The 18,654-nt window shown below is 57.5% G+C and overlaps 1 protein-coding gene across 2 annotated transcripts in view; it reads right to left on the reverse strand.

The window, feature by feature from the left end:
• pex19 (peroxisomal biogenesis factor 19) overlaps nt 1–18,319 on the reverse strand; it is a 19,217-nt gene extending 898 nt beyond the window's left edge. Inside the window, exons 1-7 of one of the 2 annotated variants that reach the window (XM_041180646.1) lie at nt 18,082–18,319; nt 15,563–15,651; nt 14,642–14,807; nt 14,358–14,443; nt 11,282–11,461; nt 1,590–1,766; nt 79–120 (exon numbers count right to left, since the gene is read on the reverse strand). In XM_041180646.1, coding sequence (XP_041036580.1) covers nt 79–120; nt 1,590–1,766; nt 11,282–11,461; nt 14,358–14,443; nt 14,642–14,807; nt 15,563–15,651; nt 18,082–18,307 — 966 coding nt within the window. In that variant the 5' untranslated portion in view covers nt 18,308–18,319. The remainder of the gene's footprint in view (nt 1–78; nt 121–1,589; nt 1,767–11,281; nt 11,462–14,357; nt 14,444–14,641; nt 14,808–15,562; nt 15,652–18,081) is intronic. The other variant, XM_041180647.1, reaches the window with a different exon arrangement.
• Between the last annotated feature and the right edge of the window lie 335 nt (nt 18,320–18,654).

Genomic DNA, 18,654 nt, shown 5'->3' on the forward strand with positions numbered 1-18,654 from the left:
CCAGGACAGGTACAGCACGGGGTTAGATACAGACTAAATCTCCCTCTACACTGTTGGAGATTTGAAATTTGTACTTACCACATCTGCCAGCTCTTTTGGTGGTTCCCCAAGATCTTGGAGCTAAGAAGAAAGGAGTGAGACAGAGAGAGGTTGGCAGATGGAGGGAGGCAGACGGAGGGAGGCAGACGGAGGGAGGCAGACGGAGGGAGGCAGACGGAGGGAGGCAGACAGGCAGAGAGAGAAACAGTGGGGCCACAGCAAGACAGTGAGAGATAGAGAGAGAGCGAGACAGAGGGAGAGAGAGACAGAGGGAGAGGGAGACAGAGGGAGAGGGAGACAGAGAGAAAGAAAGAGACAGATTGAGAGAGACAGAGAAAGAGACAGACAGACAGACAATGAGAGAGGGAGACAGAGAGAGACAGAGAGTTGGGGGGGGGGAGAGAGAGGGAGCGAGAGAGGGAGAGGGAGACAGAGAGAGAGGGAGCGAGAGGGGGAGATATGTTAAGGACCATTATAAGCAAAGTACACAATTCCTGTCCAGTGAAACGATCTGGAAACAGTTTCATCGCGAGCGAACGCAATTACAGTGACAATCTGGGAATTAGCCCGAGGGCAATAAAACATGCAAAATAAGTGATGCCCTCTCCACTTCAGAGACGTCTTGGCAAAGCAAGACAGCCCAGTACAAATCGACAAAGCCTGATCTCCCCGCTTAAAGGGCAATCAGCAAAAAAATCCAGCAGACTCAAGGGAAGGTATACAGTATCCTGGGTTTCATTAATATGGCATAGAGGACGAGAGCAGGGAGGTGATGCTGAACCTGTATAAGACTAGTTCGGCCTCAGCTGGAGTATTGTGTCCGGTTCTGGGCTCCGCACCATCGGAAGGATGTGGAGGCACTGGAGAGAGTGCAGAAAAGATTGACGTGGACGGTTCCAGGGATGAGGAACTTCAGTGACGTGGACAGACTGGAGAAGTTGGGACTGTTCTCCAGGGAGAAGAGGAGGCTGAGGGGAGATCTGATCGAGGGATTCAAAATCGTGAGGGGTCTGGACAGGGTTCGAGAGGGAGAAACTCTTCCCCTTGGTGGAAGGATCGAGGTCGAGAGGGACACAGATTTAAGGTCACTGGTAAAAGGAGCGACGGAGACATGAGGAGAAATCTTTTCACTCGGCGAGTGGTTCGGGTCTGGGACGCGCCGTCCGAGAGGGTGGTGGAAGGAAGATTCCATCGAGGAATTTCAGAGGGAATTGAGCTAGTGTGTGGAGGTGGGACTGACTGAGATGCTTTTGCTGAGAGCCAGCAGGGACTCGATGGGCTGAGGGGCCTTTTCCTGTGCTGTAAGTTTCAGTGACCAGAGCTTCTCTTTCTCTGTAACTCTGAAAAGGGTTCCAGGTGCAGTCAGACCAGTCCTGGACAGACACAATGCCCCTGGTTCAATCACACCCAGCCTCGTCTGCATTCCCTCCGTCCCAATCGCAGCCCACCCCCCCCCCCGGATATTTGACTGCAGGAGGCTTCGCAGTTGGGTCAAGGCCCCTCCAGCTCCTCCCCCTCCTCCTCCTCCTCCTCCCCCCACCCCCACTCACCTGCTGCATGAGGTCCAGGATGGTCTCAAAGCGGACTTGCTGCCGATCCTCAGGCTCGCCGCGTCTCTCGGCCTCGAATTCCTGGCAGATCTGCCCCATGATGAGCTGCTGCCGCTCGTACCTGCGCACCTGCTCACCGGGCAGAGAGTGGCGGTGGGCTGCCAGCCAGTCGGGGTACTGGCACAGAGAAAAGGGGGCGTAATGGGGAGGGGCAGAGGGGAGGGAGAGGGAGGGGGGGAGAGTGGGAGGGGCGAAGTGGGGGGAGGGAAAGGGGGGAGGGGGAAAAGGTCAGTGGAGGAGGTATTAGATTCAACCAGCACTTAATAATTCGCCATCTCCCTGCTCTAGTGGAAAATTATCGGACACAATGCTCTGTGTGTGTGTGTGTGTGGGTCAGTGAGAGAGTGAGAAAGCGTGAATGTCTGTGAGAGTGACAGAATGTGAGTTTGAGTGAGTGTGTGTGAGTATGTGAGTCAGTGTCTGAGAAAGTGAGAGAGTGTGAGTGTGACTGTGACTGTGACTGTGAGTGTGAGTGCGAGTGAGTGAGTGTCTGTGAGAGTGAGAGAGTGTGAGTGTGAGTTTGCGTGAGTGTGTGTGAGTGTGTCTGTGAGAGATCGTGAGTGTCATCGTGAGTGTGTGAGCGAGAGAGTGTGTTTGTTTGAGTGTGTGTGAGTGTGAGTGTGTGTCTGTGTGAGTGAGAGAATGTGAATGTCTGTATGAGGGAGAGAGTGTGAGAGTCTGTGTGAGCGAGAGTGTCTGTGTGAGCGAGAGTGTCTGTGTGAACGAGTGTCTGTCAGAGTGCCTGTGTTAGTGTGTGTGTCTGTGTGTGAGTGAGTGTCTGTCAGAGTGCCTGTGTCTGTGTTAGTGCGTGAGTGTCTGGTCAGAGTGCCTGTGTCTGTGTTAGTGCGTGAGTGTCTGAGTAAGTGAGTGTCTATCAGAGTGCCTGTGTCTGTGTTAGTGTGTGAGCGTGAGTCTGTGTGAGTGAGTGAGTGTCTGTCAGAGTGCCTGTGTCTGTGTTAGCGCGTGAGCGTGAGTGTCTGTGTGAGTGAGTGTCTGTCAGAGTGCCTGTGTCTGTGTTAGTGTGAGTGTCTGTGTGTCGTGAGTGTCTGTCAGAGTGCCTGTGTTTGTGTCAGTGTGTGAGTGTCTGTGTGTGAGTGAGTGTCTGTCAGAGTGCCTGTGTCTGCGTTAGTGCGTGAGTGTCCGTGTGTGAGTGTCTGTCAGAGTGCCTGTGTCTGTTAGTGTGAGTGCCTGTGTGTGAGTGAGTGTCTGTCAGAGTGCCTGTGTCTGTGTTAGTGTGTGAGTGTCCATGTGTGAGTGAGTGTCTGTCAGAGTGCCTGTGTCTGTGTTAGTGTGTGTGTCTGTGTGTGAGTGAGTGTCTGTCAGAGTGCCTGTGTCTGTGTTAGTGTGTGAGTGTCCGTGTGTGAGTGAGTGTCTGTCAAGTGCCTGTCTGTGTTAGTGTGTGAGTGTCTGTGTGTGTGAGTGTCTGTCAGAGTGCCTGTGTCTGTGTTAGTGTGTGAGTGTCCGTGTGTGAGTGTCTGTCAGAGTGCCTGTGTCTGTGTTAGTGTGTGAGTGTCTGTGTGTGTGTGTCTGTCAGAGTGCCTGTGTCGATGTTAGTGTGTGAGTTTCCGTGTGTGAGTGAGTGTCTGTCAGAGTGCCTGTGTCTGTGTTAGTGTGTGAGTGTCTGTGTGTGTGTGTCTGTCAGAGTGCCTGTATCTGTGTTAGTGTGTGAATGTCCGTGTGTGTGTGAGTGTCTGTCAGAGAGCCTATGTCTGTGTTAGTGCGGGCCGACCGAGTCCGCGCGAGAAAGACCATCCAGGAGAGGAGGCCGGGTCCGGGAGCACAATTTGTGTGTTTGTCTGTCCCTGGGCGTGACTGTCCTCCCTCTGTGGTGAATCTCACTCCCCCTGTGGTGAATCTCTCTCACTCCCCCTGTGGTGAATCTCACTCACTCCCCCTGTGGAAAATCTCTCTCTCTCCACCTGTGGTGAATCTCTCTCTCTCTCCGTGTGGTGAATCTCACTCCACCCACTGTGGTGAATCTCACTCACTCCCCCTGTGGTGAATCTCACTCAATCCCCCTGTGGTGAATCTCAATCCCCCTGCGGTGAATCTCACACCCTCCCCCTGTGATGAATCTCTCTCTCTCCCCCTGTGGTGAATCTCCCTCCCCCAGTGGTGAATCTCACTCCCCCTGTGGTGAAACTCTCTCCCCCTGTGGTGAATCTCACTTCCCCCACCCGTGGTGAATCTCACTCTCTCCCCCTGTGGAAAATCTCTCTCTCTCCACCTGTGGTGAATCTCTCTCTCTCTCCGTGTGGTGAATCTCACTCCACCCACTGTGGTGAATCTCACTCACTCCCCCTGTGGTGAATCTCACTCAATCCCCCTGTGGTGAATCTCACTCAATCCCCCTGCGGTGAATCTCACACCCTCCCCCTGTGGTGAATCTCCCTCCCACTGTGGTGAATCTCACTCACTCCCCTTGTGGTGAATCTCACTCCCCCTGTGGTGAATCTCAATCTCTCCACCTGTGGAGAATCTCACTCCCCCCCACCTGTGGTGAATCTCACTCCCTCCGCCTGTGGTGAATCTCACTCCCTCCCCCTGTAGTGAATCTCACTCCCTCCCCCTGTGGTGAATCTCACTCCCTCCCCCTGTGGTGAATCTCACTCTCTCACCCTGTGGTGAATCTCACTCCCCCTGAGGTGAATCTCTCTCTCTCCCCCTGTGGTGAATCTCTCTCTCTCCCCATGTGGTGAATCTCACTCTTTCCCCCTGCGGTGAATCTCTCCCTCCCCCAGTGGTGAATCTCACTCCCCCTGTGGTGAAACTCTCTCCCCCTGTGGTGAATCTCACTTCCCCCACCCGTGGTGAATCTCACTCTCTCCCCCTGTGGTGAATCTCACTCCCTACCCCTGTGGTGAATCTCACTCCCTCCCAATGTGGTGAATCTCACTCCCTCCCAATGTGGTGAATCTCACTCCCTCCCCATGGTGAATCTCACTCCCCCTGTGGTGAATCTCACTCCCTCCCCCTGTGGTGAATCTCACTCCCTCCCCCTGTGGTGAATCTCACTCCCTCCCCCTGTGGTGAATCTCACTCCCTCCGCCTGTGGTGAATCTCACTCCCTCCCCCTGTAGTGAATCTCACTCCCTCCCCCTGTGGTGAATCTCACTCTCTCACCCTGTGGTGAATCTCACTCCCCCTGAGGTGAATCTCTCTCTCTCCCCCTGTGGTGAATCTCTCTCTCTCCCCGTGTGGTGAATCTCACTCTTTCCCCCTGCGGTGAAACTCTCCCTCTCCACCTGTGGTGAATCTCTCTCTCTCCCCCTGTGGTGAATCTCACTCCCACTGTGGTCAAAATCACTCCCGCTGTGGTCAATCTCACTCTCACCCCCTGTGGTGAATCACACTCCCTCCCCCTGTGGTGAATCTCCCTCCCGCTGTGGTGAACCTCACTCCCCCTGTGGTGAATCTCTCTCACTCCCCCTGTGGTGAATCTCACTCACTCCCCCTGTGGAAAATTTCTCTCTCTCCCCCTGTGGTGAATCTCACTCACTCCCCCTGTGGTGAATCTCACTCCCCCAGTGGTGAATCTCACTCACTCCCCCTGTGGTGAATCTCACTCCCCCTGTGGTGAATCTCTCTCTCTCCCCCTGTGGTGACCTCAATCCCTCCCCCGGTGGTGAATCTCACTCCCTCGCCCTGTGGTGAATCTCACTCCCTCGCCCTGTGGTGAATCTCACTCCCACCCCATGTGGTGAATCTCACTCCCTCCCCCTGTGGTGAATCTCACTCGCTCCCCCTGTGGTGAATCGCACTCCCTCCCCCTGTGGTGAATCGCACTCCCTCCCCCTGTGGTGAATCGCACTCCCTCCCCCTGTGGTGAATCGCACTCCCTCCCCCTGTGGTGAACCGCACTCCCTCCCCCTGTGGTGAATCGCACTCCCTCCCCCTGTGGTGAATCTCGCTCCCTCCCCCTGTGGTGAATCTCTCTCTCTCCACCTGTGGTGAATCTCTCTCTCTCTCCCTGTGGTGAATCTCACTCCACCCACTGTGGTGAATCTCACTCACTCCCCCTGTGGTGAATCTCACTCACTCCCCCTGTGGTGAATCTCACTCACTCCCCCTGTGGTGAATCTCAGTCCCCCAGTGGTGAACCTCACTCACTCCCCCTGTGGTGAATCTCACTCCCCCTGTGCTCAATCTCTCTCTCTCCCCCTGTGGTGAACCTCACTCCATCCCCCTGTGGTGAATCTCACTCTGTACCCCTGTGGTGAATCTCACTCTGTCACGCTGTGGTGAATCACAATCCCCCTGCGCTGAATCTCACTCTCTTCCCCTGTGGTGAATCTCACTCCGCCAGTGGTGAATATCACTCCCCCACCTGTGGCAAATCTCACTCCCTCCCCCTGTGGTGAATATCACTCTCCCTGTGGTGAATCTCACTCTCTCCCCCTGTGGTGAATCTCACTCCTCCTGTGGTGAATCTCCCTCCCCCTGTGTTGAATCTCACTCACTCCACCTCTGGTGAATCTCACTCACTCACCCTGTGGTGAATCTCACTCACTCACCCTGTGGTGAATCTCACTCACTCCCCCTGTGGTGAATCTCACTCACTCCCCCTGTGGTGAATCTCACTCCCTCACCCTGTGGTGAATCTCACTCCCTCCCCCTGTGGCGAATCTCACTCCCTCCCCCTGTGGCGAATCTCACTCCCTCCCCCTGTGGCGAATCTCACTCCCTCCCCCTGTGGTGAATCTCACTCCCTCCCCCTGTGGCGAATCTCACTCCCTCCCCCTGTGGTGAATCTCTCTTCCCCTGTGGTGAATCTCACTCTCTCCCCCTGTGGTGAATGCCACTACCCCTTTGGTGAATCTCAATCTCTTCCCCAGTGGTGAATCTCACTCTCTCCCCCTGTGATGAATCTCACTCTCTCCCCCTGTGGTGAATCTCACTCTCTCCCCCTGTGGTGAATCTCACTCTCTCCCCCTGTGGTGAATCTCACTCTCTCCCCCTGTGGTGAATCTCATTCCCCAGTGGTGAATCTCACTCCCCCTGTGGTGAATCTCACTCACTCCTCCTGTGGTGAATCTCACTCACTCCCCCTGTGGTGAATCTCTCTCTCTCCACCTGTGGTGAATCTCTCTCTCTCCACCTGTGGTGAATCTCACTCCACCCACTGTGGTGAATCACACTCACTCCCCCTGTGGTGAATCTCACTCCCCCAGTGGTGAATCTCACTCACTCCCCCTATGGTGAATCTCACTCCCCCTGTGGTCAATCTCTCTCTCTCCCCCTGTGGTGAACCTCACTCCATCCCCCTGTGGTGAATCTCACTCTGTACCCCTGTGGTGAATCTAACTCTGTACCCCTGTGGTGAATCTAACTCTGTCCCCCTGTGGTGAATCTCACTCTGTCACGCTGTGGTGAATCACACTCCCCCTGTGCTGAATCTCACTCTCTCCCCCTGTTGTGAATCTCACTCCCTCCCCCTGTGGTGAATCTCTCTCTCTCCACCTGTGGTGAATCTCTCTCTCTCTCCCTGTGGTGAATCTCACTCCACCCACTGTGGTGAATCTCACTCCCTCCCCCTGTGGTGAATCTCACTCCCTCCCCCTGTGGTGAATCTCACTCCACCCACTGTGGTGAATCTCACTCCCTCCCCCTGTGGTGAATCTCACTCCCTCCCCCTGTGGTGAATCTCACTCACTCCCCCTGTGGTGAATCTCACTCACTCCCCCTGTGGTGAATCTCACTCCCTCCCCCTATGGTGAATCTCACTCACTCCCCCTGTGGTGAATCTCACTCCCCCAGTGGTGAATCTCACTCACTCCCCCTGTGGTGAATCTCACTCCCCCTGTGCTCAATCTCTCTCTCTCCCCCTGTGGTGACCTCACTCCCTCCCCCTGTGGTGAATCTCACTCTGTCCCCCTGCGGTGAATCTCACTCTGTCCCCCTGTGGTGAAACTCACTCCCTCCCCCAGTGTTGAATCTCACTACCCCTGCGGTGAAACTCACTCTCTCCCCCTGTGGTGAATCTCACTCCCTCCCCCTGTGGTGAATCTGACTCCGTCCCCCTGTGGTGAATCTCACTCCCTCCCCCTGTGGTGAATCTCACTCCCTCGCCCTGTGGTGAATCTCACTCCCTCGCCATGTGGTGAATCTCACTGCCTCCCCATGTGGTGAATCTCACTCCCTCCCCCTGTGGTGAATCTCACTCGCTCCCCCTGTGGTGAATCTCACTCGCTCCCCCTGTGGTGAATCTCACTCCCTCCCCCTGTGGTGAATCTCACTCCCTCCCCCTGTGGTGAATCTCACTCCCTCCCCCTGTGGTGAATCTCACTCCCTCCCCCTGTGGTGAATCTCTCTCTCTCCACCTGTGGTGAATCTCTCTCTCTCTCCCTGTGGTGAATCTCACTCACTCCCCCTGTGGTGAATCTCACTCACTCCCCCTGTGGTGAATCTCACTCCCCCAGTGGTGAATCTCACTCACTCCCCCTGTGGTGAACCTCACTCCCCCTGTGCTCAATCTCTCTCTCTCCCCCTGTGGTGAACCTCACTCCATCCCCCTGTGGTGAATCTCACTCTGTACCCCTGTGGTGAATCTCATTCACTCCCCCTGTGGTGAATCTCACTCTGTCCCCCTGTGGTGAATCACAATCCCCCTGTGCTGAATCTCACTCTCTCCCCCTGTGGTGAATCTCACTCACCCTGTGGTGAATATCACTCCCCCACCTGTGGCGAATCTCACTCTCTCCCCCTGTGGTGAATCTCTCTCTCTCCCCCTGTGGTGAATCTCTCTCTCTCCCCCTGTGGTGAATCTCTCTCTCTCCCCCTGTGGTGAATCTCTCTCTCTCTCCCTGTGGTGAATCTCTCTCTCTCTCCCTGTGGTGAATCTCACTCCCTCACCCGGTGGTGAATCTCACTCACTCCCCCTGTGGTGAATCTCACTCCCTCACCCTGTGGTGAACCTCACTCTCTCCCCTGTGGTGAATCTTACTCCCCCTGTGTTGAATCTCACTCTCTCCCCCTGCGGTGAATCTCTCTCTCTCCACTGTGGTGAATCTCTCTCTCTTCCCCTGTGGTGAATCTCACTCCCCCTGTGGTGAATCTCCCTCCCCCTGTGGTCAATCTCACTCTCTTCCCCTGTGGTGAATCACACTCTCTCCCCCTGTGGTGAATCTCAATCCCCGGTGGTGAATCTCACTCCCCCTGTGGTGAATCTCACTCACTCCCCCTGAGGTGAATCTCACTCACTACCCCTGTGGTGAATCTCTCTCTCCCCCGCTGTGGTGACCTCACACCCTCCCCCTGTGGTGAATCTCACTCTGTCCCCCTGCGGTGAATCTCACTCTGTCCCCCTGTGGTGAAATTCACTCCCTCCCCCTGTGTTGAATCTCACTACCCCTGTGGTGAAACTCACTCCCTCCCCCTGTGGTGACCTCACACCCTCCCCCTGTGGTGAATCTCACTCTGTCCCCCTGCAGTGAATCTCACTCTGTCCCCCTGTGGTGAAACTCACTCCCTCCCCCTGTGTTGAATCTCACTACCCCTGTGGTGAAACTCACTTTCTCCCCCTGTGGTGAATCTCACTCCCTCCCCCTGTGGTGAATCTGACTCCGTCCCCCTGTGGTGAATCTCACTCCCTCCCCCGGTGGTGAATCTCACTCCCTCCCCCGGTGGTGAATCTCACTCCCTCACCCTGTGGTGAATCTCACTCCCTCACCCTGTGGTGAATCTCACTCCCTCGCCCTGTGGTGAATCTCACTCCCTCGCCCTGTGGTGAATCTCACTCCCTCGCCCTGTGGTGAATCTCACTCCCTCCCCCTGTGGTGAATCTCACTCGCTCCCCCTGTGGTGAATCTCACTCGCTCCCCCTGTGGTGAATCTCACTCCCTCCCCCTGTGGTGAATCTCACTCCCTCCCCATGGTGAATCTCACTCCCTCCCCCTGTGGTGAATCTCACTCCCTCCCCCTGTGGTGAATCTCTCTCTCTCCACCTGTGGTGAATCTCTCTCCCTCACCCTGTGGTGAATCTCCCTCCCTCCCCCTGTGGTGAATCTCCCTCCCACTGTGGTGAATCTCTCTCCCCCTGTGGTGAATTTCTCTCACTCCCCTTGTGGTGAATCTCACTCCCCCTGTGGTGAATCTCAATCCCTCCACCTGTGGAGAATCTCACTCCCCCCCACCTGTGGTGAATCTCACTCCCCCCACTGTGGTGAATCTCACTCCCTCCCCCTGTGGTGAATCTCACTCTCTCCCCCTGTGGTGAATCTCACTCTGTGCCCCTGTGGTGAATCACACTCCCCCTGTGCTGAATCTCACTCCCACCCCATGTGGTGAATCTCACTCCCTCCCCCTGTGGTGAATCTCACTCTGTCCCCCTGCGGTGAATCTCACTCTGTCCCCCTGCGGTGAATCTGACTCCCTCACCCTGTGGTGAATCTCACTCCCTCCCCCTGTGGTGAATCTCCCTCCCACTGTGGTGAATCTCACTCACTCCCCTTGTGGTGAATCTCACTCCCCCTGTGGTGAATCTCAATCTCTCCACCTGTGGAGAATCTCACTCCCCCCCACCTGTGCTGAATCTCACTCCCCCCACTGTGGTGAATCTCACTCCCTCCCCCTGTGGTGAATCTCACTCTGTCCCCCTGTGGTGAATCTCACTCTGTCCCCCTGTGGTGAATCACACTCCCCCTGTGCTGAATCTCACTCCCACCCCATGTGGTGAATCTCACTCCCCCTGTGGTGAATATCACTCCCCCACCTGTGGCGAATCTCACTCCCTCCCCCTGTGGCGAATATCACTCCCCCTGTGGTGAATCTCACTCCCTCCCCCTGTGGTGAATCACCCTCCCCCTGTGGTGAATCTCACTCACTCCCCCTGTGGTGAATCTCACTCCCTCCCCCTGTGGTGAATCTCTCTCTCTCTCCCTGTGGTGAATCTCACTCACTCCCCCTGTGGTGAATCTCACTCACTCCCCCTGTGGTGAATCTCACTCCCTCCCCCTGTGGTGAATCTCACTCCCTCCCCCTGTGGTGAATCTCACTCACTCTCCCTGTGGTGAATCTCACTCACTCACCCTGTGGTGAATCTCACTCTCCCTGTGGTGAATCTCACTCACTCCCCCTGTGGTGAATCTCACTCACTCCCCCTGTGGTGAATCTCACTCACTCTCCCTGTGGTGAATCTCACTCACTCACCCTGTGGTGAATCTCACTCCCCCTGTGGTGAATCTCACTCCCTCCCCCTGTGGTGAATCTCTCTCTCTCCCCCTGTGGTGAATCTCTCTCTCTCTCCCTGTGGTGAATCTCACTCCCTCACCCTGTGGTGAATCTCACTCCCTCACCCTGTGGTGAATCTCACTCCCTCCGCCTGTGGTGAATCTCCCTCCCCCTGTGGTGAATCTCTCTCCCCCTGTGGTGAATCACACTCCGTCCCCCTGTGGTGAAACTCTCTCTCTCCCCCTGTGGTGAATCTCAATCCCCCTGTGGTGAATCTCTCTCCCCCTGTGGTGAATCTCCCTCCCCCTGTGGTGAAACTCACTCTCTCCCCCTGTGGTGAATCTCACTCCCTCCCCCTGTGGTGAATCTCACTTCCCCCACCTGTGGTGAATCTCACTCCCTCCCCCTGTGGTGAATATCACTCCTTCCCCACTGTGGTGAATCTCCCTCCCCCAGTTACTCACCTTGTCAGTGATCTCCTTCAGCGATGGGTACAGGATATCCTTCGACAGCAGGTTCTGCATGATGTTCTGCATGATAGGGAGGAAGCTCCCCTCTGTCTCTGCAGCCCCCTCGCTGAGTCCCAGATCCACTCCCAGGCTGCTCATCGCCTGATTCAACTCCTCCTCTGTCGTGTCAGCACTCTGTCTCAACGAGAGAGAGGGAGGGAGAGGGAGGGAGGGAGAGAGAGATGGAGAGGGAGAAGTCAGATCACAGGACTGCACACAGTCACACTGTCCCTGTCCTGCACGGGGAGGGGTGGGCGGCGTAGGGGAGGGGTTGCCGAGGGGAATCTGAGGGGGAGGGGCAGCGGGAGGGAGTGGGGACCGAGGGGAGGAGGAGGTGGGGAGCGAGGGGAGGAGGAGGTGGGGAATGAGGGGAGGTGGGGAGTGAGGGGGAGGTGGGGTGAGGGGGGAGGTGGGGTGTGAGGGTGGAGGTGGGGAGTGAGGGAGGAGGTGGGGAGTGAGGGGGGAGGTGGGGAGTGAGGGGGGAGGTGGGGAGTGAGGGGGGAGGTGGGGAGTGAGGGGGGAGGTGGGGAGTGAGGGGGGAGGTGGGGAGTGAGGGGGGAGGTGGGGAGTGAGGGAGGAGGTGGGGAGTGAGGGGGGAGGTGGGGAGGAGGTGGGGAGTGAGGGGGGAGGTGGGGAGGAGGTGGGGTGTGAGGGGGAGGTGGGGAGTGAGGGAGGAGGTGGGGAGTGAGGGTGGAGGTGGGGAGGAGGTGGGGAGTGAGGGGGGAGGTGGGGAGGAGGTGGGGAGTGAGGGTGGAGGTGGGGTGTGAGGGTGGAGGTGGGGTGTGAGGGTGGAGGTGGGGAGTGAGGGGGGAGGTGGGGAGGAGGTGGGGAGTGAGGGGGGAGGTGGGGAGTGAGGGTGGAGGTGGGGAGTGAGGGGGGAGGTGGGGAGGAGGTGGGGTGTGAGGGTGGAGGTGGGGAGTGAGGGAGGAGGTGGGGAGTGAGGGTGGAGGTGGGGAGTGAGGGAGGAGGTGGGGAGTGAGGGTGGAGGTGGGGAGTGAGGGAGGAGGTGGGGAGTGAGGGTGGAGGTGGGGAGGAGGTGGGGAGTGAGGGGGGAGGTGGGGTGAGGGTGGAGGTGGGGTGTGAGGGTGGAGGTGGGGTGTGAGGGTGGAGGTGGGGTGAGGGTGGAGGTGGGGAGTGAGGGGGGAGGTGGGGTGTGAGGGTGGAGGTGGGGTGTGAGGGTGGAGGTGGGGTGAGGGTGGAGGTGGGGAGTGAGGGGGGAGGTGGGGTGTGAGGGAGGAGGTGGGGAGGTGGGGAGTGAGGGAGGAGGTGGGGAGGTGGGGAGGAGGTGGGGTGTGAGGGGGGAGGTGGGGAGGTGGGGTGTGAGGGTGGAGGTGGGGAGTGAGGGTGGAGGTGGGGAGTGAGGGGGGAGGTGGGGTGTGAGGGTGGAGGTGGGGAGTGAGGGTGGAGGTGGGGTGTGAGGGTGGAGGTGGGGTGTGAGGGTGGAGGTGGGGAGTGAGGGTGGAGGTGGGGAGTGAGGGTGGAGGTGGGGAGGAGGTGGGGTGAGGGGGGAGGTGGGGAGTGAGGGTGGAGGTGGGGTGTGAGGGTGGAGGTGGGGAGGAGGTGGGGAGGTGGGGAGGTGGTGGAGTGAGGGTGGAGGTGGGGTGTGAGGGTGGAGGTGGGGAGTGAGGGTGGAGGTGGGGAGGAGGTGGGGTGTGAGGGTGGAGGTGGGGTGAGGGTGGAGGTGGGGAGGTGGGGAGGAGGTGGGGTGTGAGGGGGGAGGTGGGGAGGTGGGGTGTGAGGGTGGAGGTGGGGAGTGAGGGTGGAGGTGGGGAGTGAGGGGGGAGGTGGGGTGAGGGTGGAGGTGGGGTGAGGGGGAGGTGGGGAGGTGGGGAGTGAGGGTGGAGGTGGGGTGAGGGGGAGGTGGGGAGGTGGGGTGAGGGTGGAGGTGGGGTGAGGGGGGAGGTGGGGTGTGAGGGTGGAGGTGGGGTGAGGGGGAGGTGGGGAGGTGGGGTGTGAGGGTGGAGGTGGGGAGTGAGGGTGGAGGTGGGGAGTGAGGGTGGAGGTGGGGAGTGAGGGGGAGGTGGGGAGTGAGAGGGAGGTGGGGTGTGAGGGTGGAGGTGGGGTGAGGGTGGAGGTGGGGAGGAGGTGGGGTGTGAGGGGGGAGGTGGGGAGGTGGGGTGAGGGTGGAGGTGGGGTGAGGGGGAGGTGGGGAGGTGGGGTGTGAGGGTGGAGGTGGGGAGTGAGGGTGGAGGTGGGGTGAGGGGGCGGTGGGGTGTGAGGGTGGAGGTGGGGTGTGAGGGTGGAGGTGGGGAGTGAGGGTGGAGGTGGGGTGAGGGGGCGGTGGGGTGTGAGGGTGGAGGTGGGGAGGTGGGGAGGAGGTGGGGTGTGAGGGGGGAGGTGGGGAGGTGGGGTGTGAGGGTGGAGGTGGGGAGTGAGGGTGGAGGTGGGGTGAGGGTGGAGGTGGGGAGGTGGGGAGTGAGGGTGGAGGTGGGAGTGAGGGTGGAGGTGGGGTGAGGGGGCGGTGGGGTGTGAGGGTGGAGGTGGGGTGTGAGGGTGGAGGTGGGGAGTGAGGGTGGAGGTGGGGTGTGAGGGTGGAGGTGGGGAGTGAGGGTGGAGGTGGGGAGTGAGGGTGGAGGTGGGGTGTGAGGGTGGAGGTGGAGTGAGGGTGGAGGTGGGGTGAGGGGGAGGTGGGGAGGTGGGGTGAGGGTGGAGGTGGGGAGTGAGGGGGGAGGTGGGGTGTGAGGGTGGAGGTGGGGAGTGAGGGTGGAGGTGGGGAGGAGGTGGGGTGTGAGGGTGGAGGTGGGGTGAGGGTGGAGGTGGGGAGGTGGGGAGGAGGTGGGGTGTGAGGGGGGAGGTGGGGAGGTGGGGTGAGGGTGGAGGTGGGGAGTGAGGGGGGAGGTGGGGTGTGAGGGTGGAGGTGGGGAGTGAGGGTGGAGGTGGGGTGTGAGGGTGGAGGTGGGGTGAGGGGGAGGTGGGGAGCGGGGCGATACGGTTGGGGGGCGGGGGGAGAGTAACAGCCAGGGGGTGAGGTTAGAGAGAGATGCAGGGAGAGGACGTGTTACCAGAGCCGCTATCACTGACCCCGCGTTACCTGGAGGTCACTTGCGTTCTTGGCCAATCCCGACAGAGTCTGCTGCAAACAGGTAGAAAACTCCTGCTTCGAGGCCGGGTCACTTCCTGCCGGGGAGAGCATAGGTCAGCGTGGGGTCAGTGAATGACCTTTCAGCAGCCCCCCCCCCCCCCCCCCCCCCCCCCCCCCCCCCCCCCCCCCCCCCCCCACCGCCGATGCTGGTGTGGGGAGGGGGGGGTTCAGAGGTCAGGTCTTTCTGGCTGCTCCGACCCCACCACCCCCACCCCCCCCCACGCTGTACTCACCAACCTTTCCCGCAATCTCAGACAGCTTGTGGAACTGCTCAACCAGATGGGGCTCCTGCTCCGCCAACTCCTGCATGGCTTTGTCAAACTCCTTCGTCGCCTCAGCAGCCAGCTCACTGTCAAAGAGCTCGTGGAAGAACCGATCCTGCGCAGCGAAGAGGGGTTCCTGCAGGGGAAGGCCAGGAGGCATGGTGAAAATCTGCACAGCCCCGGGGTTAGATACAGAGTAAATCTCCCTCTGCACCGTCCCCATCAAACACTCCCTGGACAGGTACAGCACGGGGTTAGATACAGAGTAAATCTCCCTCTGCACTGTCCCCATCAAACACTCCCAGGACAGGTACAGCACGGGATTAGATACAGAGTAAATCTCCCTCTGCACTGTCCCCATCAAACACTCCCAGGACAGGTACAGCACGGGGTTAGATACAGAGTAAATCTCCCTCTACACTGTCCCCATCAAACACTCCCAGGACAGGTACAGCACGGGGTTAGATACAGAGTAAATCTCCCTCTACACTGTCACCATCAAACACTCCCAGGACAGGTACAGCACGGGTTATATACAGAGTAAATCTCCCTCTACACTGTCACCATCAAACACTCCCAGGACAGGTACAGCACGGGGTTAGATACAGAGTAAATCTCCCTCTACACCGTCCCCATCAAACACTCCCAGGACAGGTACAGCACGGGGTTAGATACAGAGTAAATCTCCCTCTACACTGTCCCCATCAAACACTCCCAGGACATGCACAGTACAGCGTTAGATACAGAGTAAATCTCCCTCTACACCATCCCCATCAAACACTCCCAGGACAGGTACAGCACGGGGTTAGATACAGAGTAAATCTCCCTCTACACTATCCTCATCAAACCCTCCCAGGACAGGTACAGCACTTGGCTCAATGGGACACTCACTGTGGAAGATTTTTTGGGAGTTTTCTCTGACTCCGCTGTCGCTGTAGGTTCTGTAGTGGGTTTTGTTTTCTCAAAGTCATCGAGGGCACCTTGAGGAACAGAGAGGGAGAGTTATCGAACGGCAGATACTGGTCTCTCCCGCATTCCACCTCCCACAGGGTCTCCATTCACCTTCCCTCTCTGTCACCCATCCCAACCTCCATTCTTCTCTGTTTCCCATGTCCCTCCTTCCTAAACATCACCCTCCAATACTGCTCACTGCTGCTCCCGATCCCCTGTCCGTCACTCCCGACCCCCTCCCTCCACCCCATCATCCCCGATCCCCTGTCCGTCACTCCCGACCCCCTCCCTCCACCCCATCATCCCCGATCCCCTGTCCGTCACTCCCGACCCCCTCCCTCCACCCCATCATCCCCAAACCCCTGTCCGTCACTCCCAACCCCCTCTCTCCATCCCCCCGATCCCCTGTCCGTCACTCCCGACCTCCTCCCTCCACCCCATCATCCCCGATCCCCTGTCCGTCACTCCCGACCCCCTCTCTCCATCCCCCCGATCCCCTGTCCGTCACTCCCGACCCCCTCTCTCCACCCATCCCCCCGATCCCCTGTCCGTCACTCCCGACCCCCTCTCTACACCCCATCCCCCCGATCCCCTGTTCGTCACTCCCGACCCCCTCCCTCCACCCCATCCCCCCGATCCCCTGTCTGTCACTCCCGGCCCCCTCTCTCTCTCTCACTCCCCACCCCCTAGCGACCAATCCCCTCCCCCGACCCCCTCGCGACCAATCCCCTCACCCCTCCCCCTCGCGACCAATCCCCACCCCGTCCCCTCGCGACCAATCCCCTCCACTGCACCCTCGCGACCAATCCCCTCCCCGTCCCCAATCCTCTCCCCCTCGCGACCAATCCCCTCCCCCTCGCGACCAATCCCCTCCCCCATCCTCAATCCCCTCCCCCACCCCCTCACAACCTCCCCCCTCGCCACAACCCGCTTCCCCATTGACCAATCCTCACTGGCCAAACCCCACTGGCCAATCCCCATTAACCAATCCTCCATTGACCAACCCCTATTTGACCAATCCCCATTAACCAATCCTCCATTGACCAACCCCTATTTGACCAACCCCTATTTGACCAATTCTTCTTTTACCAATCCCCATTGACCTCCATTGACCAACCCCTATTTGACCAATCTTTACTGACCGACCCTCCATTGACCAACCCCTATTTGACCAATCCCATTTAACCAATCCTCCATTGATCAACCCCTATTTGACCAATTATTATTTGACCAATCCCTATTGACCAATCCTCCTTGACCAACCCCTATTTGACCAATCCCTATTGACCAACCCTCCATTGACCAAAACAAAAACAGAATTACCTGGAAAAACTCAGCAGGTCTGGCAGCATCGGCGGAGAAGAAAAGAGTTGACGTTTTGAGTCCTCATGACCCTTCGACAGAACTTGCGTTCGAGTCCAAGAAAGAGTTGAAATATAAGCTGGTTTAAGGTGTGTGTGTGGGGGGCGGAGGGTTAAACCAGCTTATATTTCAACTCTTTCTTGGACTCGAACGCAAGTTCTGTCGAAGGGTCATGAGGACTCGAAACATCAACTCTTTTCTTCTCCGCCGATGCTGCCAGACCTGCTGAGTTTTTCCAGGTAATTCTGTTTTTGTTTTGGATTTCCAGCATCCGCAGTTTTTTTTTGTTTTTACCTCCATTGACCAACCCCTATTTGACCAATCCCCATTGACCAATCTTCCATTGACCAATTCTTATTTGACCAATCCCCATTGGCCAATCCCTATTTGACCACTCCCCCAACCAACCCCTATTTTACCAATCCCCATTGACCAATCTTCCATTGACCAATTCTTATTTGACCAATCCCCATTGGCCAACCCCTATTTGACCAACCCCTATTAACCAATCCTCCATTGACCAACCCCTATTTGACCAATCCCTATTGACTAACCCCTATTTGACCAATCCCCATTGACCAATCTTCCATTGACCAATTCTTATTTGACCAATCCCTGTTTGACCAACCCATATTAACCAATCCTCCATTGACCAACCCCTATTTGACCAATCCCTATTGACCAACCCTCCATTGACCAAACACTACTTGACCAATTCTTATTTGACCAATCCCCATTGGCAAATCCCTATTTGACCAACCCCTATTTGACCAATCCCAATTGACCAATCCCCATTGACCAATTCTTATTTGATCAATCCCCATTGGCCAATACCTATTTGACCAACCCCTATTTGACCAATCCCCATTGAACAGCCCCTATTTGACCAATTCACGTTGACCAATCCTCCATTTGACCAATCCTCCATTGACCAATCCTCCATTTGACCAATCACTATTTGACCAATCACTATTTGACCAATCTCTCTCCCCCTTGACCTCTGCCCTTTGACCCTCTGCCCGGGCCCGTAGGGGCGGAGGGATATTTGGGGTTTCCCTGGGCTGTCATGGAGGGGCCGGCTCGGCCCCTGCTCTTACTCTCCAGCAGCTCCCTCAGTTCCTCATCCTCCTCCCCTCCTCCTCCTTCTCCGCCTCCTCCACCGGACGCCGCCGCCGCCGCCATCTTCCCCTCCTTCTTCGCTACGTCACCGCGTCTGCCGGGCTCCTCCGCTCCTCCTAACTGTGACCTCACCGCGCGGGCCCACTTCCGGTCCGGCCGCGGCCAACACTTCCGCTCCGCACTCCGATCGCCGGCCGCCGCCATCTTGAGTGGGGATCAAAGGTCAACCACTCACTTCCGGCTCCCTCTTAAAGGCACCACAAGCAACAGCCCAGGGAACCGCTTCACACTTAAAAGAAAATAGGCTCAAATTGCAGGAACTCGTTATTTATTTAAATATCCTTACCTGTGGGTAGTAATTATAGTTTTGATTAAACATTAGGACTTAAGAATGAACCTGTGTTGCAAGATCACATGATCTGTGTCAACCAATGAGTAAGAAGTGCAGGGGACCTCCAGGAAATGAGTTCTTCTTTAGTTATAGAGTTAGATGCACACATGTAACTGCTGTTGTCTTGTAAATAAAGTTCAATGTTTCCACTAAAAAAAAG

This window comes from Carcharodon carcharias (genome assembly GCF_017639515.1).
Source record: "Carcharodon carcharias isolate sCarCar2 chromosome 24 unlocalized genomic scaffold, sCarCar2.pri SUPER_24_unloc_1, whole genome shotgun sequence".
In the NCBI taxonomy this organism is placed as follows: domain Eukaryota; kingdom Metazoa; phylum Chordata; class Chondrichthyes; order Lamniformes; family Lamnidae; genus Carcharodon; species Carcharodon carcharias.